The sequence below is a fragment of the Clupea harengus genome, chromosome 19 (genome assembly GCF_900700415.2).
Source record: "Clupea harengus chromosome 19, Ch_v2.0.2, whole genome shotgun sequence".
NCBI classification, from domain to species: Eukaryota; Metazoa; Chordata; class Actinopteri; order Clupeiformes; family Clupeidae; genus Clupea; species Clupea harengus.
The window spans coordinates 6,099,202-6,126,847 of record NC_045170.1 but is presented as its reverse complement, the minus strand read 5'-3'; the positions used below and the strand labels follow the sequence as shown (position 1 = coordinate 6,126,847).

General features: G+C 44.6%; 2 protein-coding genes across 4 annotated transcripts; one reads left to right on the top strand and one right to left on the bottom strand.

Annotated features, from left to right (window-relative positions):
* Positions 1-27: 27 nt before the first annotated feature.
* On the top strand, positions 28-6,889 carry LOC105912508 (G1/S-specific cyclin-E2). Of its 2 annotated transcripts, none has more exons than XM_012841487.3 (12): positions 28-53; positions 960-1,010; positions 1,144-1,213; positions 1,312-1,365; positions 1,668-1,765; positions 2,017-2,152; positions 2,603-2,749; positions 2,970-3,065; positions 3,368-3,502; positions 4,032-4,143; positions 4,995-5,152; positions 5,582-6,889. In XM_012841487.3, exons 2-12 carry the CDS (start codon positions 997-999, stop codon positions 5,666-5,668), a joined length of 1,107 nt encoding a protein of 368 aa, XP_012696941.1. In that variant the 5' UTR covers positions 28-53; positions 960-996; the 3' UTR covers positions 5,669-6,889. The 2 variants fall into 2 exon arrangements, with proteins under 2 accessions (XP_012696941.1, XP_031442197.1); XM_031586337.1 differs by having other exon boundaries at positions 44-64.
* Positions 6,263-27,646, bottom strand: ints8 (integrator complex subunit 8). 2 transcript variants are annotated; one of them, XM_031586331.2, is made up of 28 exons: positions 25,701-27,646; positions 25,190-25,337; positions 24,878-25,052; positions 24,317-24,457; positions 23,833-23,904; positions 23,691-23,742; positions 23,052-23,234; positions 22,627-22,734; positions 22,200-22,355; positions 21,799-21,899; positions 21,136-21,277; positions 20,818-20,888; positions 20,277-20,452; positions 19,185-19,315; positions 18,094-18,204; positions 17,209-17,413; positions 13,604-13,725; positions 12,487-12,671; positions 11,553-11,586; positions 11,231-11,290; positions 9,818-9,879; positions 9,105-9,223; positions 8,807-8,910; positions 8,547-8,597; positions 8,264-8,337; positions 7,690-7,754; positions 6,889-6,932; positions 6,263-6,469 (listed from the first exon to the last, which is right to left on the bottom strand). In XM_031586331.2, the coding sequence occupies exons 2-28, from the start codon at positions 25,317-25,319 to the stop codon at positions 6,353-6,355; spliced, it is 2,991 nt and encodes a 996-aa protein (XP_031442191.1). In that variant the 5' UTR covers positions 25,320-25,337; positions 25,701-27,646; the 3' UTR covers positions 6,263-6,352. The 2 variants fall into 2 exon arrangements, with proteins under 2 accessions (XP_031442191.1, XP_031442190.1); XM_031586330.2 differs by lacking the exon at positions 25,701-27,646 and adding an exon at positions 25,503-25,649.

Genomic DNA, 27,646 nt, shown 5'->3' with positions numbered 1-27,646 from the left:
AAGTTCTTGGCGCCGGCGCGAGCTTAGTCACATTCATTCTACACATCAACTGGGTAAGACACAGGTCTGTGTTCTGTGATGGATTAGTAAATAAACAGTATTTATCTTTAATGTATACGACTTTGTATTATTCACTAGTTATTACTTGACTGCTCATCAGTCAACATGTATTTGTAGTATACACATATATCTGACGTCAAAGTAATCGGAACTTTTACAGTCAACACTGGTAGCAATCAGGCTAGCTAGCATAGGGATTGATGGAGTTTTAGATGGAACTTGGTATGATACACCTATCGTTTGTTAGAAGATACATATCCGTAACTGTTTTTTTTTCATGTGTTTCTGGCGAAGTTGAACATTTATTGCATGGACTTGGTGCTTTACTTGAGCAAACATTACGCTAACGTTAACCTTTTGGAGGGAGAACTTTGCTCATATGTAATACGTTTCTCCAACTAAATAGTGAACTGTGTTCTTGACAATTTACCAGCAAAAATCTAAGGTTGTGTTATGAATCACTTTGGATTGATATTTAATTATATTTAGGCAGTGGGGAAAAGACAATACTTTATGCCTCACTATTTTACATTGCTATGTCGTCGAATGGGAACTGAGCTAGTCATCTCGTACAGTTCGACTTCAAGTGCCCGCTCTTGGGAAATTGGCGCGTGTGTGTAGATTATATCCCAAAAATTCTAAATTTGCTGATTGATACATGCCTCAAAGTGGGCATAGTAAATCTGTAATGTCAATTGTTTGGATATTGAACGTTATTTTGCACTGTGCAATAGTAGAGTATGTGTAATTTACATTCGTCATTTATACAGTACACTCGAGGAACAGGAAACTAGCTAACTGTCCCCATTGTTGAAAGTGAGGTTGGAAAAGAAAAGCACTGCGCCTTACGTCAAGCTAGATTGTGCATTGACGGCATTTTTCTACCGACCTTTTTTCAGACATCTCAAAAATCTGCAACGTTATTTGGAAGCAGAAATGGCAAGACGAAGGTAAGCTTCCTAGCTGGCATGTTTGAGTACACGTTAGCTTTCTAAAGTTGGAGGCCTGATGTTGTGCAGATGGCATGCCTCCTGTGGTTATAACGTTAGTCCAATGTTGTTTTATTTATGTTCTATATCGCAGCGGTCGCCTCCAATCCAAATCTGAAATTCTAACGCCACAGTCAAGGAAACTGAACAAAACGAAGAGAGAGGTTTGTGTTCATTCAAGCGTTTATCAAATAGGAATGTTATTTTCGTATGCCGGCTATTTTGTACAATGGCATTAACCAAAATGTGCTTCTTTGTACAGCAATGTTACAAAAAGAAAAAAACAAGTTCCAAGAGACAAAGTGGTGATACGGAGGTAAATGGAAAGTTTATTTGTCAAAGTCCAAGTGGCACATGTCGGTAATTGATTATTTAACCCAGTACTCAGGGGCAGCCATTTTGATTATTCTGGCAGTACCCAATGTCATAATCCAAGTGTGTTTTTGTTATAAATGGCTTGAAATGACTTTCCATTATGTTTGCATGACATCATTATTGTGCTGTAGCCTAGTTGCCTGCTACAAATGCCATGGTCAATAAAGTATACCGTTATAAAATGGCATGGCAGATATGAACTGCTTCCATTGTAATATATTTATGTGTCGACACCCGTTTCAGAATCAATGGGTAGAAGAGGACACCTGCACTGACACCCCAATGATTGGGATTGAAACCTTAAGTGATCGTACACTGCCCTCACCTCTTCCTGCTCTCAGGTGGGTCTATTATAGCCATTTGATCACTGTTTGCACTCTGGGGGCATCATTGTGTGTATCGCTGTGTGGCTGTGTTGCCTGTGTTATGTGCCATTTCAAGTGGGGTTCAAGATGTGCTGCAAAATCTTTTTGAGACGTTTTGTACGTTGCTTACTACGTGGATCTGTTATTGATACTGAATGTGTGTGTGTGTGTGTGTGTGTGTAAAAGTATTGCCCAATGTACTGAGAGCCTTTCCCTCTTTTTTTCAGCTGGGGTTGTTCAGAGGATGTGTGGGTGAAGATGTTGAGTAAAGACCTGAAGTACCAGCACAACAAGAGCCTGACCGAGCGACACCCTAGTATACTGCCAAAGATGAGGTCCCTCCTGCTGGACTGGCTCATGGAGGTATGTGGGCGGCGGTCAACGACATTCCACACGCCACAGTCCTTTGTTGCCTTTGGGACTCCAATCGGAAAAAATCTTCAAGATGTCGGACCAATCTGACCTAAGGCATGATTGGTCGGGTGTATTGTTTTTCCTCGATTAAATTCCTTTTTTTTTTTTTTCAGTTTCATTCATTTATAGAACAAGTGACATTGTCTCCATGTGCTTCTCAGAGCGCAGTTGTCCTCCAGTTATGCTAATGTTTCCTGGAGCTCAATATAACATTCGGGGGACAGGGGTCTCACATTTTGCATGAAGTTGAAGAACTTCAGGGAACGTATTACTTTTAGGAAACTATGTTAGGATGGGAGAACCGCTAGGTAGCCCTGTTGGATTGTCATTCAGTGCTGTCTCTAGTAATGTGTGTGTAATAAATTCATTACATTAAATTACACTTTTGTTGTTGTCCAGGTTTGCGAAGCATATTTGCTCCATCGCCAGACCTTCTACCTAGCGCAGGACTTCTTTGACCGGTACATGCTGACCCAAGAAGGCGTCGACAAGAACCGCCTCCAGCTCACAGGCATAACCGCCCTCTTCATCGCCTGTAAAATAGAGGTAAGCCTACAGAGATGAATCCACATTTTTGTCATATGTAATCATCGCTCTGGTATCTACAGTTCATAGTGTAGAGCAGTGATATTGCCTATAATGGCAGTAACATACATGCACACACACACACACACACATGCGCGCACGCACGCACGCACACACACACACACACACACACACACACACGTACGTCATTATTTTAAATTTCACTTCCTTGTATTTTCAGGAAATAAATCCACCAAAGCTCCTGGAGTTGGCCTACGTCACAGATGGGGCTTGTTTTGAGGAGGAAATCCTCACGATGGAGCTCATTATGCTCAAGGTAATTATGTTCTCTTTCATAAAACACCACCAGCGCTGCTGCTACTGCAAGCTAGATACCTCTTGGCATCTCTTATACAGTCCTTGGTGACCAGTAATCTGATGGGTTTTAAGTGTGTGTGTGTGTGTGTGTGTGTGTGTGTTTACCCCTAGAGTTAGGAAGATGATTCTCATAAACCCAGATAGTAGCCCCCGCCCCCATACACGCCTTTTTGTTGTACAGTAATGTAGATGATTTTAGGCGTGTGTGTGTGTGTGTGCATACATTTTTTTACTTTCCGTGGTGATTCCTCCCAACACCAGGCCTTAAACTGGGACCTGTGCCCTGAGACGGTGATCTCCTGGATGAAGCTCTACCTCCAGATGGCATTTCTATACGACCAAACCAACCTCCTTGTTCCGCAGTTCTCCAGTGAAACCTACGTACAGATCACACAGGTACTTGGGTAACACACTGACCGAATGGCTCTGAAGGCCTTAATCTGTGTGGAGATGCAGCCTAGCAGGAACGGGCTAGAGAATATATAACACCCTCGATTTGAAAGGGGTATATACAGTAAGAAGTAGAACCTATTGGAAAACCAAAACCAGACGCATCTTATCCCGAGCACCTTTTTTGTCCGCAAAAGTTATGTGCACTACCGTTGTAAAGTTCGGGGCCACTTAGACATTTCCTTGTTTTCCATGGAAACACCAAAACAGGATTAACAAGTAAAGTTTGAAGGACACAATGGTTTTGTTTAGAATTAAAACTCAATCAAACTTTTCCATGGAAACACCAAAACAGGATTAACAAGTAAAGTTTGAAGGACACAATGATTTTCTTTAGAATTAAAACTCAATCAAATAAGAATACATTATTTGTTCGTAGTTTCTGCATGCTACGAAGCTTCCAAACTGACTAAATGCCTGTGTAGTTGCGTGTAAGCAAACATGAACTGATCTTATTTCCGTTTCTGGTCCTCAGCTCTTAGACCTGTGCATCCTGGACGTCGCCGCTCTGGACTTCCAGTACGGACTGCTTGCTGCCGCTGTTCTATGTCACTTTACCCCCGTAGAGGTCGTCCAGAGGGTCTCAGGTATGGGCCTTAAAGTGGAACTGCACCCTTAAAAGTGTTTTCTTTTTTTTTTTTTTGGAGCTGTCACCTAAATGAAACGACTACTGTGCTGAAACGCATCAATGCTGGTGTTAATATTGACAAAATTCGCATTATTATAAAGAGTTATAATGGGTTGAAAATAGCTGAACAGGCCCTCTACTATGGAAATAGCACTTGTTGCTGAAGGTTTATGCAAATTATTAATGTGGGGAAAAAATGTGGGTAGACCAGCAGGAAACAATTGTCAGGTTACTTGAGCGCTTCATGTCTTACAGCTTCTCCACCTTGCATGTTTGGTAAGATGATGTTCAATTGAGTGCAGCTGAAGAGTCCATCATCTAGTAGTGAGAAGCTTGTAGTTATAGGGCAGCAGTTCATAGCCGATGTGGTGAAGAGGTTCCTGTGGTGTGGTGTGTGCGTGTGCGCACGTGCGTTTGCGTGTTTACAGCGTGACTTCTCAGAATCCAAGTCAGCAAGTGTGTCTGAAGTGTTTTGAGTTCCCACGGTCATGGAAGTCATGGGAAAGTTTAAAAAAAATATTTATCAAAAGTTTGGGGTGGAGGTGGGGTCATTATGTTTGGTTGATCAAAAAATCTCAAGGAATAACTTATAATGAGTAAAGACGTGGTAAACGAGGAAGGGAGAAGCAAGAGCCTCACAAAAATGCAGTTTTATGCTTAATGCTTGGTTTAGTAAAAGTGTGTGTGTGTGTGTGTGTGTGTGTGTGTGTGTGTGTGTGTGTGTGTGTGTGTGTGTGTGTGTGTGTGTGTGTGTGTGTGTGTGTGTGTGTGTGTGTGTGTGTGTGTGTGTGTGTGTGTGTTCTCGTTCAGGCCTCACCTGGGAGAAGCTGCTGCCTTGTGTTGACTGGATGGCCCCGTTCGTGGAGACGGTGGTCGGATACACGAACGTTCCGCTCAAGCAGTTTGAGAAGGTTCCCGAGGAGGATTGGCACAACATCCAGACTCACGGCAACTACCTAAAGATGCTGGTGAGGCCTACAGGGAGGATGATGTATCACCACACACACACACACACACACACACACACACACACACACGCCAACTGCCTAAACATGCTTGTGAGGCCTATAGTGGTGGTGATAATGATGGTGACGATGATTTGGCCCGGTTGAGGGAGTATTCCAGTTTGTAGGCCATTTCCGAACGTCAACTGTATAAGTACTGTTGGGTTATCCAGTACGACGTCCCTCTGTCTCCAAATTCCGTAGGATACGTGATATTGGTATTACAGCCATAAATTAAGAATAGTGAAAGCAAAAGAAGAAAAACCAACTTGCAGGAGTTTGAAGGTTTTGTGAGCGCGTGTGTGTGTGTGTGTGTATGTGCGTTGTTGGAAGACATAACGTGTGTTTAATGTGGACAGTGACTGAGCGTGTTCCCTGTGATGTTTGTTTCAGCACGAGGCGCAGCGGAGACCGTTCGAGAGCTCGTTCATTCCCCTCACCCCACCCAGCAGCTCGGAGAAAACCGCTTCCTCATCTTGAGACCAGGCACACCGAGCCTTCTGGGAAAACCGTTCTTCTGGGACCAAAATAAGAGTTCTTTCCCATAACTCTCTGGAACCACTTATGTTTGGGAAAGACCTTAAAAGCGTACCAGTTTTGTAAAAGGTGTTTTAATTCAGTGGGGAAATTGATTGTATTTGTATTTTATGATGCGTGGCATATGTAATTTCATTTTTGTTTTTCTTCAATGGGAGGGAAAAATGATGCACATTATGTGAGACTGAATTAATTCAGGATAAGCCCATTATTTATTGTGACTTGTATCCCACGGTAGATTTTAAAAGGTGGTTTCTTCACCAGCTGGCGGTCTTGTGAGTGCTCTGTTTTGTGTTGTATTTCACAAGACATATGTTGGCTACATGTTTGTACATATTGTATTAAACAATGTGAATGTTCGAAATAGTTATGAATTGTGTTGAAGTACTGCAAATAGCAATTAATTTAACCTTTTGTTTTAAATTCCCTTTTTTTGAATGTTCTCCTTACACCTTAATAACAAATCAACTCGGGGAAAGCTACAGTTTCTAATGTGTAAATATGTACAAATGTTCATAAAATTGTGGACTTAATTGCTGTATTTATAAAAAAAAATGTTTATTTTCTCATGCTGAATGAGAAGTAAAAAAAACGGTGCTGATGTACAAAACTGTGGTGTGTTTTGAGCTAGAAGTACAGCTTGGCCATGGCCTGAAGAAACTTCTTCTTTCTCTTCTGAGCGGCGAGCTGGAGCACGTCCTCTGGGTTACTGGCATTCAGTTCCGACTGGCCGATCGCTTTGATCTGTTGGGAAAACAAACGCATAGTTCTCATTGCTCTGTGTACACAAGACTTTGTGACTGTAATCCTTTGCGTTAAGATGGACTGAAAAGTCCCATTTCAAACACTGAAGATGACGCGTTCATGTTGTACCCTAGAATATGCTAAATAAAATGATACAGTACACATTTTTAAAGGTGTTAACTACATGGTAGTTCATATTAGGATCCCAGAAGACCGACGTTTCAGTCGTCAATGATAAGTTGTTTGTTTTTGTTTACAATTTGAGGTAGTGTGGCGGTAAACACGACTGTCAAAACAGGGTACTGGTAGAGTTCAGTCTCACGGGGGCCGTGAGATACATGTTGCATTTGGGGAGACTACACTACCCAGAATCCTTTTTAAAATGATCAATATAATAAAAAAGGTGTACTTGTACTTACAGCCACTTGTCTTTTATCCGCCTCGCCTCTCTTCTGATGGATGTCTGCACGTTTGGTTAAGGAGAAGAGCATTTTCTTGGATCACCAAATGTCTAAACAGTTTTTATTTTTTTCTATTGCATGTTCAACCAGTGCATGTTGCATGTTCAATTAAACTACACAAGCTTTCTATGTAAGGTATATTTTTTGCATAGAGCTGATTTGTATTTGTTCCTTGACAGTCAGCAAGGGTTATTGTGAGCGGTTAAATTTGACACATTTCCTACCTGCTGAATTGAGATACTCCTCTCCTCTCTTTCTCTCACATCTCTCTTCTCCTTTCTCTCCTCTCCTTTTCATACACCTCTCCTCTCCTCTCCTTCTCTCGCATCTCCACTTATTTCATCCCCATGCCTCACCTCCTATCCACTCTCTCTCTCTTCACAGTTATAACCATACCATAGATTTATACCAGGGGTGAAAGCAGGAAATAAAATGGTTCCGGCCATTCAAAATGGCCGCTACATTATTCCAGGACACTTTCTCCAAGCAATTTCTCATTTTTATAGGACAGCTAAATGTCCTCCGATGCCGGAAAGGTCACAGAAGCAAGTCTCTTTGTAGTTACTTGAGAACTTGACATCAACACTTGCAAAGACTCAGGGCAGGAAGTTTGCATTTTGTTTCACGGTGATCAAAGCCTCAGCTGAAGTCATTAGATTCATTTGTCTTCATTACACTCAACCTTTGGTCCAGTGTGGCCTACTTAGCTGGCTGAAATTGGATTTCCCTGCAAAACTATGCCTCTGAACAGAAGGATACGTGTGAGATACTCCAGGATGGTCACGTCCCAGATGTAGTCGTAGTACGAGTCCATTCCGTCATGACTAACGAGGGGGAAAAAAAGAGGACTTCAGAGAACATGTTGACATAAGGCACTGAGAAGGCAAAGAAGTATATTCTGAAGATGATGACTAGAATAAAAACACTTGCTTCAAATGTACTAGCATACCTGGACTTTTTTTTTACTCAACAGTCCCATCTATCGCCACGTTAAAGAAGTTTAAGCCCTGTTGTTTTGTTTTCTCTGATTGCCAAAATCATTCTTCATCTTCTTCATTTTGGTTATTTATAGTGCTGCCTGATAGTCAGCAATTGCACTGAAGGTTTTATACAATCATACAGAGAATGTATGGAAATAAAAACACTACCATGAACCATTAAGAAAAACAAACAAACAAACAAACAAACAAACAAACAAACAATCTCAAAATGAGCCAAAATACCCGAATGGCCGGGAGAGTTCCTGTCTCAGATTGTCTGAGATTGACACCCCTAACCCCCCCCCCCCCAAAAATACAGCGATGTTGCATTAGAAAAGGTCAAAGGTCATCACCCGCTCTGCTCCTGCAGCGCTTTAAATGCAGTCATGTAGTCCACCTCCCGGAGGAACTGGCACAGCACAGCCACCTGCAGACAGGAGAGAAACCACATCAGACCACTGAAACTGCTTCAGACAGGAGAGAAACCACATCAGACCACTAAAACTGCGTCACAACAGAAAGAAAAAGTAAGGAGCTCAATAAGAAACTGTATTGTATTCTTTAAAATGTGCATTTCCTTTAACAAATTCATGACTGGAAAAAGAAAAAAGGAATAAATGTCATATATGGGCTTGCCTGAGTGTGGCAGTTGAGCAAGGAGCAACACTTGATCATTCTCTTCAGGACCTGTGAGAAAACAGGAACACCCAAAAAAAAAAAAAATCAGAATCACGAGGTATTATTATTCCGTTTTAGGACACACTACAATAAACGCTTTTTAGATGTTTTGATTTTTTGGGGTAAAAACCAACCAGTAAAACCAACGGTGGTGTATTATTTTTTAATTTTTAGTCAACAACAACTCTTTTTCCTGTTTGTGTGTTTTGGTTATGTACCTGGTCGGTGTAGACTTCAGGGGGAACAGCCTTCGTGAAGAAGTCTGAGGACACCGCCCCCGCCTGCAGGTAGTAGTGCATGGCGGCAGAATGCTGTCCTGTAACTACACAGAACAGAAGAAAACCCTCACTCTCTGAGAAGCTCCAAATATCAGACTGCTGGCTAGAAACCTGAGCTGTTGTTGGCACATCAGTCGGAAAGGGCTGATCAATTTAGTCTGGCCACCCAGTGTGTGTGTGTGTGTGTGTGTGTGTGTGTGTGTGTGGGGGGGGTCTTTGGGGTGCAGCAGGAACTTGCCGAAGTAGATATCTGCTTGCGTGATGAGCCAGGACTGGTTGTTGGGGTTGAGGGTCAGGGCGTAGGTCACAAGCTCTTTGACGGTCACGGCCACGGCCTCCACATCCACCGCCTGCATGCTGAAGACCACACACACACACACACACACACACACACACACACACACACACACACACACACACACACACACACACACACACACACACACACACACACACACACACACACACACACACACACACACACACACACACACACACACACACACACACACACACACACACACACACACACACAGCTGTTAGCATGACCTTCATCACAACATTACCATCTTCATCTTCATCACAATCACTGTCTTCATCTGAAATGTTACCATACTAATCGCTACACTATTACTAGTGTCAGATGTCAATGTGATTGTGAGGCTAAATCATTCATCATGTTCATCTTCACTATATTTTAATGAGACATCATCCTACTCCACAATATGGACTAAGGGCTATACTAGTGTCAGTGAGAGCTTACACACACACACACACACACACACCACAGACCTTTACACTTCTATTACAGACATACTTATGCAAACAAAAAGTGTGTGTGTGTGTGTGTGTCTGCGTGTGTGTGTGTGTGTGTGTGTAAAGTTAACTTGTGTGGTCAGTGTTTGCTAACAGTGCTGGTGTGGGTACAGAAGGATGGGTCATGTGACTCACTTAGCCAGAGTGGAGGGCCAGATGGCCAGATGCTCAGCTGTCACTTCATTAACTATATCATCCTGGGGGGGCACAGAGGGGGAGAGAGAGAGAGAGAGAGAGAGAGAGGGAGAGAGGAGAAAGAGAGAGAGGGAGGGAAAGAGAGAGCGAGAGAGAGAGAGGGAGGGAGGGAGGGAGAGAGGGGTAGAGACAGAGAGAGAGAGAGAGAGAGAGAGAGAGAAAGAGAGAGGGAGGGTGGGAGAGAGAGAGAGAGAGAGAGGGAGGGAAAGAGAGAGAGGGGGAGAGAGAGAGAGAGAGAGAGGGGTAGAGAGACATGGGGAGGGGGGGGCAAGGGGAGTGAGACAGACAGAGATGGAAGGGAGGGAGAGAGAGAGAGAGAGAGAGAGAGAGAGAGAGAGAGAGAGAGAGGAGAAAGAGAGAGGGAGGGAGGGAGAGAGAGAGAAAAAGAGAGAGAGGGAGAGAGAGAGAGGAGAAAGAGAGAGAGAGAGAGAGAGAGAGAGAGAGAGAGAGAGAGAGAGAGAGAGAGAGAGAGGAGAAAGAAAGCAAAATCAGTCAACTGAACTGTCCAAAAACTATTCCACTCAGGGTCACAGCAGGGATGCAAAATTTGGCAAATTATTTCTACCGCTTACCAACTGTCACTAGTTCATGATTAACTGTTTACTGATAAGCCTAAAAATCAAGACCCCCATCCAAAAATAACAAATAAAGCATCTGTGGTCAACAAAGCTTTTTTGAGTGGAAATAAACAGGCTTAAGCATGGTCTCATAGTAATGTCCCATCTCTCTCCAACAGAGTCTCTGTGACATGCTGTAGACCCATTGCCATTCCTGCTCATTTCAACTGATATTCCCCCAACTTGAAACATGGATAAAATGAGAAGCCATAACATTGCTTTGTTTGCAGAGACAAGCGTGTGCTTGTTATTGATGTGATCGCACCGATGTGATCATATTGATTGATGATCACACTGATGTGAGCATTTTTGAAATACTTCTAAAACGTGGATCACGCCGTCCTCCCGCTGGCCATGGTCTAAAACAGAGCTGGATTTAGCAGCGCTCATTTCGTCCGTCCGTCCGTCCCGGGAAGTTTAGAGTCTAATTTTCAAAACTTTACTATTAACACTATTTTAAGGGTTCTTGGCACTGTTAACCATTACAGTCCTGCTCGTTGCATTCTATTTCTCATATTTCACTGAAACACATATATGGACACACAGGCGCACACACACACAGGCGCACACACACACAGGCGCACACAGACACACACACACACACACAGACACACAGAGAGAGAGAGAGACACACACACGCAGAGACACACACAGAGAGAGAGACACACACACACACACACACACACACACACACACACACACACACACACACACACACACACACACACACACTTACCCGTACTAGGCTGTGCAGTCGCACAAACAGCGAGATGAGAGTGGTCAGAACTAGGGGCTCCTAAGGGGGATCAAATCAAGTCATCTGCTGAATTAGGCTTGTCATATCATATAATACAATTAAAGGGATTAACATGACGAAAACCAAATTAAAACTCAATTCAACTTCTCGGGCTGTCCATTAATCCTTTTTCGGGTTTTCGTACGGGCAGAAAACTCTATTTTGGTCATAAGTAAGCATATACAACATTATTGCTTTTATTTTCGTGAGTCTTTATAATTTGTCAGAAAAAAAAGAGTTTAAAATAATAATGGTCACTCACCCGCAGCTTCTTGATGAAGGTGATGAATTTGTTCCTGAACAAAGCACAAAAGCACAATAAATCACAATCTGGTTTAAAACACTTAACAAATATTTAGTGTTAAAAGTCTTAAAAAAAGAGATGGGAAGAATTACGAAAGCACGTCATTATCTAGTTTAAAACTCTAAAAAGCATATTAACAGTGTTAGATGGCAATAATTACAAAAACACATCATAATCTAGTTTAAAACACTTTTCACACATTTCAAAAGGTGTTTAAAACACACTTGCTGATAGGTGCAGACTCTCAGTGCCTGTCTGGGCAGTATGCCAATACGAAACTGGGTCGGATGTCTAGATTGCTGCGCTGATCGAGATGCCTGCAGTGAGTCTTGTGTGCGCACCTGGTCAAGATGTCTAGACTGATTCCGCTGCGGCATACCTGGGCACAATCTTTGCCTACCTGAGTGATATGGTCACTGTGAAGCCTTACCTGGGCAGCATGCCCACAGTAACTTCCTCGTTGGCATACCTTGTTTGGTGCCCAGTGTGTTCTTACCCACAGCAACAACCCCTTCTTCACCTGGGCACGATGTCCACTGAAACCTTACCCAGGGGATATAGCCTGGGTGAACTCCTACACCTCACCTGGCCATGAGGGTGACCGTACCCTGGGGATATGCCCACTGCGACCTCCTCTACCTCACCTGGCTATGAGGGTGACCGTTCCCAGGGGATATGCCCACTGCGACCTCCTCTACCTCACCCCCCCACCCCGTCCTCACCTGAACATGATGCCCACTGCGACCTCCTCTACCTCACCTGGCCATGAGGGTGACCGTTCCCTGGGGATATGCCCACTGCGATGCCCCAGTCCTCCTCACCTGGACGTGATGCCCATTGAAACCTTACCCATGTGACAGACCCACTGCGACCCCCCCCCCCCCCCCCTCACCTGGGCATGATGCCGAGCGAGGACTCCCTGTGTTTGATGAGGCTGAGGCGTCCGTCGTTGGCGCGCTTGTGCTGGGTGGAGACGCTGCAGACCAGCACCACCAGCTCCCACAGCTCCTTGGCCAGGCGGCGGCTCTCCTTCGGCCCCGGCAGCTCCTTACAGATGGACGCCAGCAGCTGCCCCAGCTACACACACACAGACAGACAGGTAAACCAGAGACAGACAGCTAAACCAGAGACAGACAGCTAAACCAGAGACAGACAGGTAAACCAGCAGCTGGCCCAGCTGCACACAGAGAGAGACAGGTAAACCAGCAGCTCCTTACAGCTGGCCCAGCTACACACACAGACAGACAGGTAAACCAGCAGCTAACCCAGCTGCACACAGAGACAGACAGACAGGTAAACCAGCAGCTCCTTACAGCTGGCCCAGCTGCACACAGACAGACAGGTAAACCAGCAGCTCCTAACAGGTGGACGCCAGCAGCTAGCCCAGCTACACACAGTGAGGGTCACAGGGCAAGATGAGTAGAGGGACAGAAACAGATCAACGAAAGACAAAGACAGATCAATGAAAGAAAGACAGACCGATCGACAGACAGACAGGCAGACAGGTAAATCTGCAGATCTTTACAGGTGCAAAGATCATACATGTGATTAACATGTTCCAGCATGCTTTGGGTGTAATACATGTGATTAACATGTTCTAGCAAGCTTTGGGTGTTACACATGTTGTACATGTGATTATCATGTTCCAGTCAGCGTTGGCAGTTTGTAATCTATTTCAATTCTATGTAGTCGTGCCAATACAGCTGGTTGGGGCCGGGAGATTTGGGGCAGGGGTGGGTGGGGCTAATCAAAGAAAGAAGAGAAAAAGAGAGCGACATTAACACATAAAAGACAGAGTGAGAGAGATTAAAAAAAAAAAAAAAAAAAAAAAAGACAAAACTGCCTAATTAAGACCCAGATTAGTAGATGACCATATGCCCTTCCCTGGACATCCATCTCGTTAATTAGGGCCATATGTTGCTCAACTATTAAAATAGGAAAATGAATACAGGATTTATCCATCATCATCCAAAGCTGTGTGTGTGTGTGTGTGTGTGTGTGAAGCGTACCTTGATGTAGGGGTTGTTCTGCACCAGTGCGGAGGGCACCTGCAGTGTCAGGTACTCGTTCTCCCTCCAGTTCAGCATGAAGGCCGCACACTCCTCCCCCACTATCTGGCGCAAAGGGAGGTCTGGGAGACCGAGGCAAAACAGATGCATTCGAGCCTCAGTTAACAAAGACAAAAAACTACAAATCCCATCAAACAATTCCGTCTGTGCCAGTCTATCTGTGAAGGTCTACAGTCTGTCAAGTCAACAAGCTGTAGTGATGAAGCCAAGATGACTTTAGTCCAACTTTTCTTAAATGAACCATCATATAAAGTAACTGCAGTAATTCTCTGTGTGTGTGTGTGTGTGTGTGTGTGTGTGTGTGTGTGTGTGTGTGTTTCATTTAAATACAACTGTTAAATTTCACAAGTTGTCAACATAAAGATCTACTACTAATGAAACATGACAAACTATTAAGGCATTATTGCTGTTGTACCAAAACCAATCCTAGTAATCTCATTCCCCTCGTAAGACCACACTCTTATGACTCATCATATCACAGCTAAGACCGTGGCCCAATTCCAGCTCTTGTCTGGGTGTGAGACAGAGCCGATGCTTATCCAGTCTGGGCCAACGAATCCGGTTTTATTCTAATCAGATTTGGACCACTTTCATATGTCGTCGTCGACCGGATGCCAATCTAATCTGCTGCATTGAGACGTCAGTGACGATGCTCAAGCCGGAAATAATGAATCATTTTATTTTTTAAAACGGCGTAATTCAAAGCATGTGCATATGTTACACTTATGTTCACAGCATAATACCTATGGGTGCCCCATGTGACCCAAAACACACACATTCAGGTCGTTGTTTGATAGTGGGGGTAATTCCATTTACAGAAATAACACAAGTGAACCATCACACTGACTATTACACCTGGTCATTTCTGCCAGCCAGTCGCAGCAGGTATGGTCAGATCCACACTTTGCTAGTGATGAGGCTGGACCCTTAGTGATCGATGCTGCCGTAGGCCCAAACAGCCAAGGACCTCTCATGTGTCACACCATAAAACTTCCCCTTCCTCTCATGTGTCACACCATAAAACGTCCCCTTCCTCTCATGTGTCACACCATAAAACGTCCCCTTCCTCTCATGTGTCACACCATAAAACGTCCCCTTCCTCTCATGTGTCACACCATAAAACGTCCCCTTCCTCTCATGTGTCACACCATAAAACGTCCCCTTCCTCTCATGTGTCACACCATTCAACTTCTCTTTCTGCCTTTCTGTGCCATCTCTCTGATGTCTACCGTAAAGCGCCGTTTTTAACTCTTGCACTAACCGGTCTCTCCTCTGTCCCTATAGCCAGCAACGCTGATGGCCGCGACCATTGTTCCTATAAACCTATATAACACAGTCTATTCTAATACCCAATTACATTATCTTATTACGTCTTCTCTCTTCCCCTCTCAGTTCAGACTCTCCACTGCTGAGTGTGTGTGTGTGTGTGTGTGTGTGTGTGTGTGTGTGTGTGTGTGTGTGCGTGTGTGTGCGTGTGTGTGTGTGTGTGTGTGTGTGTGTGAGCGTGTGTGAGCATGTGTGCGTGTGTGCGTGTGAGCGTGTGTGTGTGTGTGAGCGTGTGTGTGTGTGTTGAATGAGCCTGATTCAATGAGTGTGTCCCCTGTCAGTCCAGACTCTCCACTATGAGGAGTGGTGTCCTCTTCTTCCTACGGGCCATTCACACCTAACAACTGCGTTCTAAATTCTACTCCTCATTGCGTGCGATGCTTCATACATGTCAGCCCAACGTCCCATTTCCCTGCTAATATGTTCACAATCCTCCTCTTGTTCTAGGGACCTGATGAGTACATTGCCCATGTTGTATTACTAATAGATTTGCATGCTGGCACTATGGACACACTGTATACCCACTAAGCTGCTCTATAACCAATACTTTGAATACTGGCCCCCTCAATTACATTCAAATCCACTACCAAATTGTAGTCATCAGGTACCATCTTGTATGCATCATGTAGTCTTGTGTGGATCATGTAAATATGCTGCATGTCTGCCTATATGTTTTAGCTTGACGCATGTATGAATGAATCTGCTTGCGTCTGATTCTCTCTTCTGCTTCTCTCCCTTCACTTCTCTTCCCTTCCGACCCCTGTAAAATGCCTCGAGACAGTTTCAATTGTCTCAATAAAATTGAATTAATTCAACAGTAGCCTCATTATCATCCTTACTCTCTTCGCCTTAAGATTCAGCACCACAGCCAGCTTTAAACTAAACTGAGTGTGTGTGTGTGTGTGTGTGTGTGCACACGCTTTAAACTAAACTGAGTATGAGTGTGTGTGCACACGCTTTAAACTAAACTGAGTGTGTGTGTGTGTATGTGTGCACGCTTTAAACTAAACTGAGTGTGTGTGTGTGTGTGTGTATGTGTGCGCGCTTTAAACTAAACTGAGTGTGTGTGTGTGTGTGTGTGTGTGTATGTGTGCACGCTTTAAACTAAACTGAGTGTGTGTGTGTGTGTGTGTATGTGTGCGCGCTTTAATCTAAACTGAGTGTGTGTGTGTGTGTGTGTGTGTGTGCGCGCTTTAAACTAAACTGAGTGTGTTTGTGTGTATGTGTGCGCGCTTTAAACTAAACTGAGTGAGTGTGTGTGTGTGTGTATGTGTGCACGCTTTAAACTAAACTGAGTGTGTTTGTGTGTATGTGTGCGCGCTTTAAACTAAACTGAGTGAGTGTGTGTGTGTGTGTATGTGTGCACGCTTTAAACTAAACTGAGTGTGTTTGTGTGTATGTGTGCGCGCTTTAAACTAAACTGTGTGTGTGTGTGTATGTATGTGTGCACGCTTTAAACTAAACTGAGTGTGTTTGTGTGTATGTGTGCGCGCTTTAAACTAAACTGTGTGTGTGTGTATGTGTGCACGCTTTAAACTAAACTGAGTGTGTTTGCGCACGCTTTAAACTAAACTGAGTGTGTGTGTGTATGTGTGCACGCTTTAAACTAAACTGAGTGTGTTTGTGTATGTGTGCACGCTTTAAACTAAACTGAGTGTGTGTGTATGTGAGCACGATCAAACCTTGTCTACACTGCAGATATGTTATAGGCAGGGTTGGGGAGTAACTAGGTCACATGTAACAGAGTCAGGTAATTAAATTACAAAATAGAAGCAATTGTAATCCGTTACAGTTACTGAGAAAAATATGTAATTCAGATTTTGTAATAGAGTTATTAATCAAAATGATGGTGATTGCAAAGGGGTTATATCCGAATATATTATTTATGTTAATAAATAACATTCCATCTAGGCAGGCTACATTAATTTGGCAGTATGCGCTCAAATTCTGAGCGTTGTTTTTGATTTGTTCTCTTTTTGGAATTTGCACCCCATCTTGTCTGCCAATCAAAAAGTAATTGAAAGCAATGGAATGTAATAAGTTACATTAGAATAGTTACTTATTACTTATTCTATTTTCAACAGGGTAACTAGTAATCTGTAACCTATTACATCTGAAAAGTAACCTTTTCAAACCTGGTTATACGTATGTCACAGGTATGCGCTGATCTGCAGGCCTGTTGCAGGTACAGCCCAGGTGTGCGTGTGTGTGTCTCTCACCGTGTATCCTCATCTCCAGGTAGCCCCTGACGCGGCTGACCAGGTCGGGCGTGGGCTTGTCCGTGGAGCCCTGGGCGGCGGCGGCCTCGTGAGCGCGCACCTCCAGCAGCAGCATCTCGTTCAGCATCACCTGACGCAGTTTCGGCGAGAACTCCGTCACCAGCTCCAGGCACGCCGAGAACAGCTGCCGCGCATGGCCAAAGTCCTGAGGAGAACCACAGCCACCAGAGCCATCAGCAGAGTGGGTAACATGGTTGGTACGTGGATATTCTTCTATTCGTCATTAAAAATATATGTATATATTTTGCATCAACCAGCTGCATTCTGTGTCAGATATCCTGACAAAGCCAGAAGCAAGGTACAGCTATACTGGGCTCATTCAAACATACAAGTGATGATGGGTAGATAGACAACTCTACATCAGTTACCCAATGCGAGTGAAACTGTGAGCATACAGTATCCGTTGGTATATAAATCAGTGGAGTAGCATGTTCATTTTAGCACACGTCTCTCAAAGCCTATAGGTTTGGAACAGGAGAAGGCTATGGACTACACTAAGGTCAGAGAGGTTTGGAACAAGAGAAGGCTAGGGACTACACTAAGGAGAAAGAGAGAGAGAGAGAGAGAGAGAGAGAGAGAGAGAGAGGTTTGGAACAGGAGAAGGCTAGGGACTACACTAAGGACAGAGAGAGAGAGGTTTGGAACAGGAGAAGGCTAGGGACTACACTAAGGAGAGAGAGGAAGTTCAGTGTCCCCTGCTGGGAAACTAAGGCAGACTAACGAAGGCACTACTGACTGCTAGTATCGCCATTGTGCAGGTAAGCATGAGCAGTGACACCGACCTTTAGGGTGATGCAGCATATAAGCATGAGCAGTTATACCGACCTTCAGGGTGATGCAGTGGAGTCCTTTAGCCATGAGGATGTACACCAGGTCACGGGTCAGGTTGTCTTTGGTGGCCAGGATCACATTGATGTAATCTACAGGGACTTCCCACTGCAGAGAGGGGAAACACAAACAGGCGTTAAACCTTCTCTGAACACCACAGCAAAGCACCGGAACCTTCTCTTAACACCACAGCAAAGCACCGGAACCTTCACTTAACACCACAGCAAAATAGCAGCTAAGCATAATCTAGGGGTTACATGAGAACACAACCTTAATATGGTGGGGTCACAGTGTGCGGGAGGTATATCATTATATTAGTCTTAATGTATATCATAATATATTAGGTATATTAGTCCTAATTCTAGGCACAGTACACCAATGATACACCAACTAGACAGCAGAGCAAAGAAGTGACATGAGAAGGTGTGTGCGATTCAGAAGCCTAAACTCTGTGTTTCTCAGCTGTGTGGTTTTGAAATGGCAAATGCAGTCCACCCACATCTGGGCCAAACCTCCCATGGCTGTGGCCACACAGACGTATGGGCGCGTCTGAAACAGTGCTGTGGTTACAGCACTGCGGAAGCTATCAAAATGACATGATTTTGATGTTTCAAAGCCGATCAATCAACAACATACAGGCTGCATGCTACAGAATGCTTGACAATCTAAACACTGAGACACACCAATGCAGAAGAAACAAATTACTGTCAAGATAAATGCCTAAAACTTTTGCACAGTGCTGTACATTGTGATCTATACAGTTCTATTCTATTCTATTCTACATTGTGATCTATACAGTTCTATTCTATTCTATATTGTGATCTATACAGTTCTGGCCCTGTGGCACTAGATGCCCCTTCACCTAGCTGTTGACCCACACGGCTGTCTCCGTAGATATCAAGGGACACGGCCGTCTCCGTAGATATCAAGGGACACGGCCGTCTCCGTAGATATCAAGGGACACGGACGTCTCCGTAGATATCAAGGGACACGGCCGTCTCCGTAGATATCAAGGGACACGGCCGTCTCCGTAGATATCAAGGGTCACCGCATCTCTGTATAGATACTGATAATGTCTGACCCCTGACCTTGCTGTTGACCCTCCAGAAGGGGCGTTCTGCCAGGCCGTGCAGCTCCAGGAGGATCTGGCGGATCCGCCGCGGGTCCAGAGACAGAACCAGCTGCTGCTCCAGCTGCCCGATGCTTACATTCGCAGATGCTGGAACAGAGAGCGGAGAGGTCAGAGGTCAGACAGCGTAGAGGTCAGAGAGCGTAGGGGAACAGAGAGCGTAGAGGTCAGAGAGCGTAGAGGAACAGAGAGCGTAGAGGTCAGAGAGCGTAGAGGTCAGAGAGCGGAGGGGTCAGACAGCGTAGAGGTCAGAGGGCGTAGAGGTCAGAGGGCGTAGAGTGCAGAGGTCAGAGAGCGTAGAGGTCAGAGGAACAGGGAGCGTAGGGGAACAGAGAGCGCAGAGGTCAGAGAGTGCAGAGGTCAGAGGTCAGACAGCGTAGAGGTCAGAGAGCGGAGAGGTCAGAGAGCGGAGAGTGCAGAGGTCAGAGAGCGTAGAGGTCAGACAGCGTAGAGGTCAGAGAGCGTAGAGGTCAGAGAACGTAGAGGTCAGAGGAACAGAGAGCGTAGAGGCCATCCATGTTAGTGGGTTAGACTGTATGTGTGTTGCAATATGTATACAGCAACTATTGACACAACTACATCATTTCTATAAATGACAGTGCTATCTAGTGATGGAACCGCATATTGATGTTTTCCTGGTCTGATTGATTGTTGCATGGTGGTTCTTGTGTGACCATAGAAATGCTCATATGGGGGACTGATAGAACCGAATATGGCTATTCTACTGTTATTTTGTATCATCTGATTCTGTAACATACCTCTGTCGGTCACACTGAGACCTGAACCATTAGCATCTGAACCCCTTCCCCCCAGATATCCTCCTCCCTGCCATCACCCTTTGTCCTCTGTTCTCACCCCCTCCCCCCACAGGTGAACCCCCCACCCCACTGTCTCCCCTTCATGCCATTACCTGTAGGGCCAGAAGAGCTGGCCGTACCCAGAGGGACCCACCTCAGGCAGGAGAGCTGGTCGTACCTGGAGGAACCCACCTGAGGCAGGAGAGCTAGTCGTACCTGGAGGGATCTACCTGAGGCAGGAGTGCTGGTCGTACCTGGGTTGTCGTAGAAGGAGGGCAGGGGTTTGGCGCTGAGGTTGACGGTGGCCGAGCGCTTCCGCAGGTGCTCCAGGAGGGCCTTCTTCTCCTCGTCGAGCAGCAGCTCCATGAAGCTCCGGTGGGAGGAGACCATGTAGGCCAGAGGCACCTCCTCCAGGCCCTCGCACAGGCTCCTGGGGGACCAATCACAAAACAGACACGTCTCAGAGGACCAATCACAAAACAGACACGTCTCAGAGGAACGAAGGCGATGGGGGACCAATCACAAAACAGACACGTGTCAGAGGAACGCCAATCACAAAACAGACACGTGTCAGAGGAACGAAAGCCATGCTGGACAATACATAGCACTCAGTCTTATTCAGAAAACAAAACAAACGAAAACTCAGATCTGAGACTGTTGGCATAACTGAGAGACATTCCACTAAAAGACATACCACTCTAGCTGACAGGACAACTAACCAAATGAATACTCAAGTTAATAAATACATAAAAACATCTTCACTCTACATGCTCTATTTTAAACAGTACTACTCACTTGAGGAAAATGCCCATATTTCTCTTGGCAGCGTCAGACACACGGTCCTTCTCCAGTGATTTGCTGCAAACCTGCAACCATAAAGTGTGCAGCAAAAGCAATCACGACCAGTCACAGAAAAATGTATCAATCTTTCAGACAAACAATCAATGCATCCAGCCATCAATTCATTAGATCATTGATCAATTTACCCTATCCTTCATAAAAGCATACATACATGAATTGATTTCATTTCTTGGAAAAGTGGAAAGCCGTCTCAACAGCGCAGAATAATGTGTAGGTGTGTATGTCAAAGTGTGACCCAGAGCTGTGTCTGACCTCTAGCAGGAAGCTGATGGTGCGTTTGCTGGGTTTGAGCAGGAGCTGCTGGTAGCTCACACTCAGCACCTGGCCCTCCAGAGCGTCCCGCACCGCGTTACACACACACAGCTTATGACACACCTCGTCCAGCGTCCGGTCCCTACACATACACATCACACACACACACACACACACACACACACATCAGAAAAACACTAGTTATGGCCTTTAACTTCACTGCCAGAACAGCTAACCGCTGCCTATTGTATAGAATACATATATTATATCCACTGTAAACAGACTTTAGAGCCATGGACTTAGAGCAGACGTAGAGCAGACTTAGAGCAGACTTAGAGCAGACTTAGAGCAGACTTAGAGCAGACTTAGAGCAGACTTAAAACAGACGTAGAGCAGACTTTAGAGCCATGGGTTAGAGCAGTCTAAGAGCAGACGTAGAGCAGACGTAGAGCAGACTTAGGGCAGACTTTAAAGCAGACTTAGAGCAGACTTAAAGCAGTCTAAGAGCAGACTTAGAGCAGACTTAGAGCAGACTAAGAGCAGTCTAAGAGCAGACTTAGAGCAGACTTAGAGCAGACTTAGAGCAGACTTAAAGCAGTCTAAGAGCAGACTTAAAACAGACGTAGAGCAGACTTTAAAGCAGACTTAGAGCAGGTCTCTCACCCCAGCTGGACCTTGTGCTGGAACTCCAGCAGCACCGAGTGTCTGAAGCTGTTGGGCAGACTGAGCTGCACGTTGTCCTTCATGAAGGCCTCCACCAGGGCCTGAGCACAGGAGACATCCGTCAAAACAATATACAAATCTTCAGAATAATACTACTTTAATGTCTGTAGATTTAATATACTCTCTACATTTCACTCAGCTATATAGGGTTGCCATAAAACAATCCACATATACTCCAAACACACACATACACTCCAAACACACAGACACACGCTCTCCAAACACACACACACACACACACACACACACACACACACACACACACACACACACACACACACACACACACACACACACACACACACACACACACACACACACACACACACACACACACACACCTGGTGGTTGTGTGAGCGGATGAAGCTGTTGATCTGGCCGTAGGGAGTGAGCTGTGTGTCTGAGGGGTCGGAGGCTCCAGTCACGGCTCTGCAGGCGCTCCAGTAGCCCGCCAGTCTCTTCTCATCCAGGTGGCAGTGCAGTGCCCCGGAGTCCAGCTGGCAGAGGTCAGAGGTCAGAGGGTCACACAGGCACCGAACACACACCGCTCAACGTCAGTCGACTGGCTACTCACAGGCACCGAACACACACCGCTCAACATCAGTCGACCGGCTACTCGCATGACATTAAGGTCACACAGGCACTTCTGTAGTCAGGTATTCCATCATTCCCCGTTAAACAGAAGAGCTTCACTTGGGTTTGTAAGAGAACAAAAATAGTATGTTCGCACAAACATGCACAAACACGCAGGAACACGTGCTCCGGTACCTTTGTGTAGAGCTCCTTGGCTCTTCTGAAGTGCTCTCTGGACTTCTCATAGGCCGACGGGTCAGAGCCGCCTTGCTGGAAGAAGATGGCCCCCAAATCATAATGAACCTGCAAACACACCAGACCAGACCTCAGTCAAAAATACATATCTCTATCAGCCCATAATGTTCACATCACAAAAGTGCAAATGGATACTTCCTTAAAATATGAAATATGAAATACATACAAAAAAGGATTATGGGAAATGGAGGTCTTTTAAACATACAAACAGTCACTGAGAAAAACATTTTTTTTCCTTTGGTGTCTATCAGCACACATTTCCACATTCAAGGCTCAGTAACAGGCATACAGCTCTTCCTCTTCACCAGACCTCTATGCATTTGGCCTAGTCCAGGGTGACAGGTACCACCAGGTAAGCGCCTCACCTGACAGTGCAGCTCGTCGTCGCTGATGCGCAGGCCTGCGGTGGAGGACTCCGTCTCCCCGTTGGCTGTGGACGGGTCAGCTGCCAGCAGGTCCAGCGTGCGGAGCGTGTGGACGTAGAAGTCCTTCTTCATGGCCAGAAGCCCCTCCAGAACCATGATGGAGTCAGAGGCCTGCTCCTTCAGCTGAACACAGAGAAGCGGTTGTGGATCTCTCATTCTTGTGTCCACCATCTACACCACACTATACTAATACTATACTCCATATACTCACACTATACTAATACTATACTAGACCTACCCCACACTATACTAATACTATACTCCATCTACTCACACTATACTAATACTATACTCCATCTACCTCACACTATACTAATACTATACTCCATATACTCCATCTACTCACACTATACTAATACTATACTCCATCTACTCACACTATACTCCATCTACTCACACTATACTAATACTATACTCCACCAAACACAGATCATGGGTTTCAAAGTTATGCCCCTCAATAGAACAGGAAATATCACCACTCGAACATTTCAATCAACATGTGAAATAATAAAGTTAAAAAAAGTAAAATATTGTTTGTCTTCTCCCTCTGAAAAACAGAGAACATCTCAACTGACTCACCACATTCAAAATGTTTTCTGTCAATTCCTTTTCCTGCTGCACAATATTCATCCTGAAAATTAAAATCCACCCCATCAGTTAGCTGTAAAATGCAGAATGCATTCTTAAAACAGAAGGCAGAGATCAGAGTCAGCAAACCCACATGTTCATCTGATGAGGCCCTGGCTTCGTCTGTTTCTCAGGAAAGCTGCTCAGCACAATCGTTCGAATGGCCCTTCAAAAGCACAAGAACATCCATGATTCCCAGGGGAAACATTTACATTACATTTAGTCATTTAGCAGACGCTTTTATCCAAAGCGACGTACAAAGGAGAGAACAATCAAGCGACGAGCAGTAGAGACCTAGTGTAACAACAATAAGTACATACTACTTTACATAATACAAAAAAGCGCAGGAATGTAACTACTGTAAGTGTGAGTTAAGTGCTAGTTAGAGGAGATTGCATTAGAGGAAGGATAAAGAGAGGTAGAGGAAGGAAGAGGAAAACATATACTGACAGAAAGCATTCCTTCCCTTTGCCGTCAGTCGCTGTGAGTACAGTGTCTACTAAATGAGTGTGAAAGTAAACAGTTTAACACCCATAATGCACTCTGAATGAAACATCAGGCCTTCGCCCTGTCTTTACCAGCGGTTGTATATGATGACAGCCATGGCGGTAGTGGGAGGCAGTGTGGTCAGAACCAAATCCACATGCTTGACACCAGGAGGAACTTTGCTGACGCACAGGAGTTCATTCAGTAGCATGTTCAGCACAGGGATGGTCAGCCTGCGGCCCCACAAGCACACAGCAGAAGACATCGATAAAGGATTAAATGCATGGATTAACATTCCTACAGTGGTCCATAGCCTCACAGTCCACAGTCAAGTGAAGTAGGTCCACTGAGAGAGTTTTCAGTGTAAACTAGCATGAGGAAGCCCTCAGTGCTACGTATTTCTGAACGTGTGTAACAGGATGTAAAGCCAGAGTATTAACTCTAATGTACACAGCCATATAAGCTATCAACTCTAATGTACACAGCCATATAAGCTATCAACTCTGATGTACACAGCCATATAAGTAACCATGTAGCCATCAACTCTAATGTACACAGCAATATATGATATGAATAATATGTTTTCATGCTTAAGCCCCGTCTCTGTTGACAGTTAGCCGATGTAGGGGGTTTGTATGAGTGATGAATCTCACCCCTTCTCCAGCACGTCCAGGTCCCATTTCAGGTGAGCAGACACTTTCAGGGCCAGAAGCTTGAGGGTCCGGTTCCTGCGGTTATCTATTGGTGGTTGAACCTGGTTCTGTTCATTCACCGATGGCTTGGAGGCCTGCTCTAAGAACTGAATAACAAGCTGCACTGGTGACGGGTCTGAGGAGAGATCACAAGCAAAGAAAAGAAAAGAAAATTGAAGCAGACAAACGAGGCACAGAGATATCAATTCTCTGAGTACACATACCAGAATCACGATCATGCACAAACTGTAGTTATTTTAAGCAGTTACAGACCTGGATTGGGTTTTTGCAAATATTTCTCCAACAACTCCAAGTCCAAAATGAACTCGAACCAGGAGGTCAGCGGTGGTGTGGAGGGTCTGCTGCCAGTGACCGCCTCCCGGTCTGCGGCCTCGGCACTCATCTTCTTGACGTGTTTAAGCTATCACATAAATAGCCGTTTAGAAATGTGAAAGTAGCAGTTTCTTTGCGTGTCACATAATGCTAGAATAAGTTAGAATACTTCAGTGCAATAAACAAACTACAGCTTGCTAACCAACTCATTCATTCATCAATTTACAACCGCTCAGGGCTGAAGACAACTTACGCTCATATTTGTGTTATGTATGATAAAGCAAAATTGTGTTTTCACGATTACAGACAGTATGAGCAGGGAAGCGCATGCACCACCTCTCAAACTGAAATGAAAAATAAGCTTGCAAAGTTTGCTAGCTATCTAAATAGCCTGACGTTAGCTAGCGATGCTACCCAGCTTGTTAACCAGAAAGAATAGCTTGTTCCTTACCGTTTAAATAATTTGACGGCAAGTAGATTAATGTAAGTGTCCTATTTTATTGAAGGGTTAACAGAGATACAGTGTGCAGTTTCACAATCAACAGTTTTATCAAATGCATTGATTTTTCACTTGCATAGCTTTCCAACTGGTATGCTTATTTATTTCAGAAAGTCTTCTGTATAATACTACATCCGGGTCACAGCTTTCGCTTTTAAACAACCTTGCTGCGTAAATTCTACGCAACTTTACAGTAACATATTGCCTAAATCCTACAATCGCAGTACATAAAGTCGTCTCTAGTCCAGTGTCATACACTATTGTCTCGCTAGTCTATTCATTGATTAAATAATTTCAGAAAAGACAAAGTACAATTAATTGTTGAACTCGATGTTGCGTTATTGTATTATCATGTGTATTACATTAATCTCACCTTTCCCCTATGTGACATCCATCATTCGAGTAAAACATTTCACAAACCCTTCTACATCCTGGGACACACAACAGGGTCACAGAAAATGACAGATCAACTTTATTGATTCATTGTCCAGTATTGAGAAATGTATTTTTTACCTTTTATTGTGTATGTCTTCATTGAACAGACTTACAAACATGTTCATGACACATTTAACATGAATAAAGGCCATGGCATAAATTTCTCAGAGTTCTCTGGCAGCAACATTGTCAACTGTATTTCCCCCTCATATTCATCATAATGATATCCTCCTCAAGACTCATAGAACCGTACAAAAGCAACACATACTCCATGTATGAAAGACTGTCTCCCTGACATACTGCAACATCTCACACTTTAAAACCAGAACTCATGATTCAACGGAATCAGAACTGCTTGAACTATAATAAACTCCTACAGATGGGTTACCCCAGCGCTAACAAACAGCTAATGTAGCTTTCCAGGTATCATAAAAGGCTGCCTATTAATTCATTGGTGTGCTTTGGGCAGAGGATGCAGACAATGGAGAAATATGGGTGTACTGGCCAATAATATGGCTGCTAGTTTCTGTCTCTATAACATGTATTATCTTAAGTTATCTTCCCAGAGGCCTAGTTTCAGTGGGACCACTACTAAAATATCACTTGACTGGCAGGAGATGCAACATTCCGGATACACCATTCCAATACCTGGAGTGTTCCGCTACCCTTGGTTTAACACGCATGGTATACAATAAATATCTGGACTTAAAGCCTTTACTCCTCGGATGCTTATACACAAACATACTCTCCAAAACCAATACAATACAACCGTGGAAAGAGTTACAGACAGAGTTGTTAGCCAATTAAGAGGGGATGTCCATACCGTGTTGTGAGTGTTGCTTTGTGCAATGTAATGTACTTAAAATTTCACTCACACACACTCACACATTAGGCATGGTAATCTGCAAGAGCGAGCAGCCTCAGAGCCTGTCTGAGCTACTCAATTAGGCAATCTGAGAGGGGTTTCCCCTCCACTTTACTTAGACCCACAGACAGACACACACACACACACACACACACACACACACAGAGACATACAGACACACAGATACACACACACACACAGAGAGACACGAAGACACTGAGAGAGACATACAGAGGGAGCAAGGCACACGCGGGCACACATGAACATAAATACAAACGATGCTTAACAGGAGCAACAGGAGCAGTTCATCTCTCCATAAGGCTCGCTCACAGAAATCACAGGGGGTCATAGGTCACTGCCCCCATGGAGACCAGGCACACTAATGAGGGAGGTTAACCCCATGATGGGGACAGTTACCACCGGGGTCACAATCTGTCAGGTGCCGTGACTACTCTTTCCTCTGTGTGTGAAAACCTCAAACACAAACATCATAGGAGAATGGATGAGGAAAAGAATCTCTATACTGAAAAACAATGATGATTGTGGATCATAAGCCCGCTCCAGCCGACCACCCACCCAACCAACACACAAACCCACC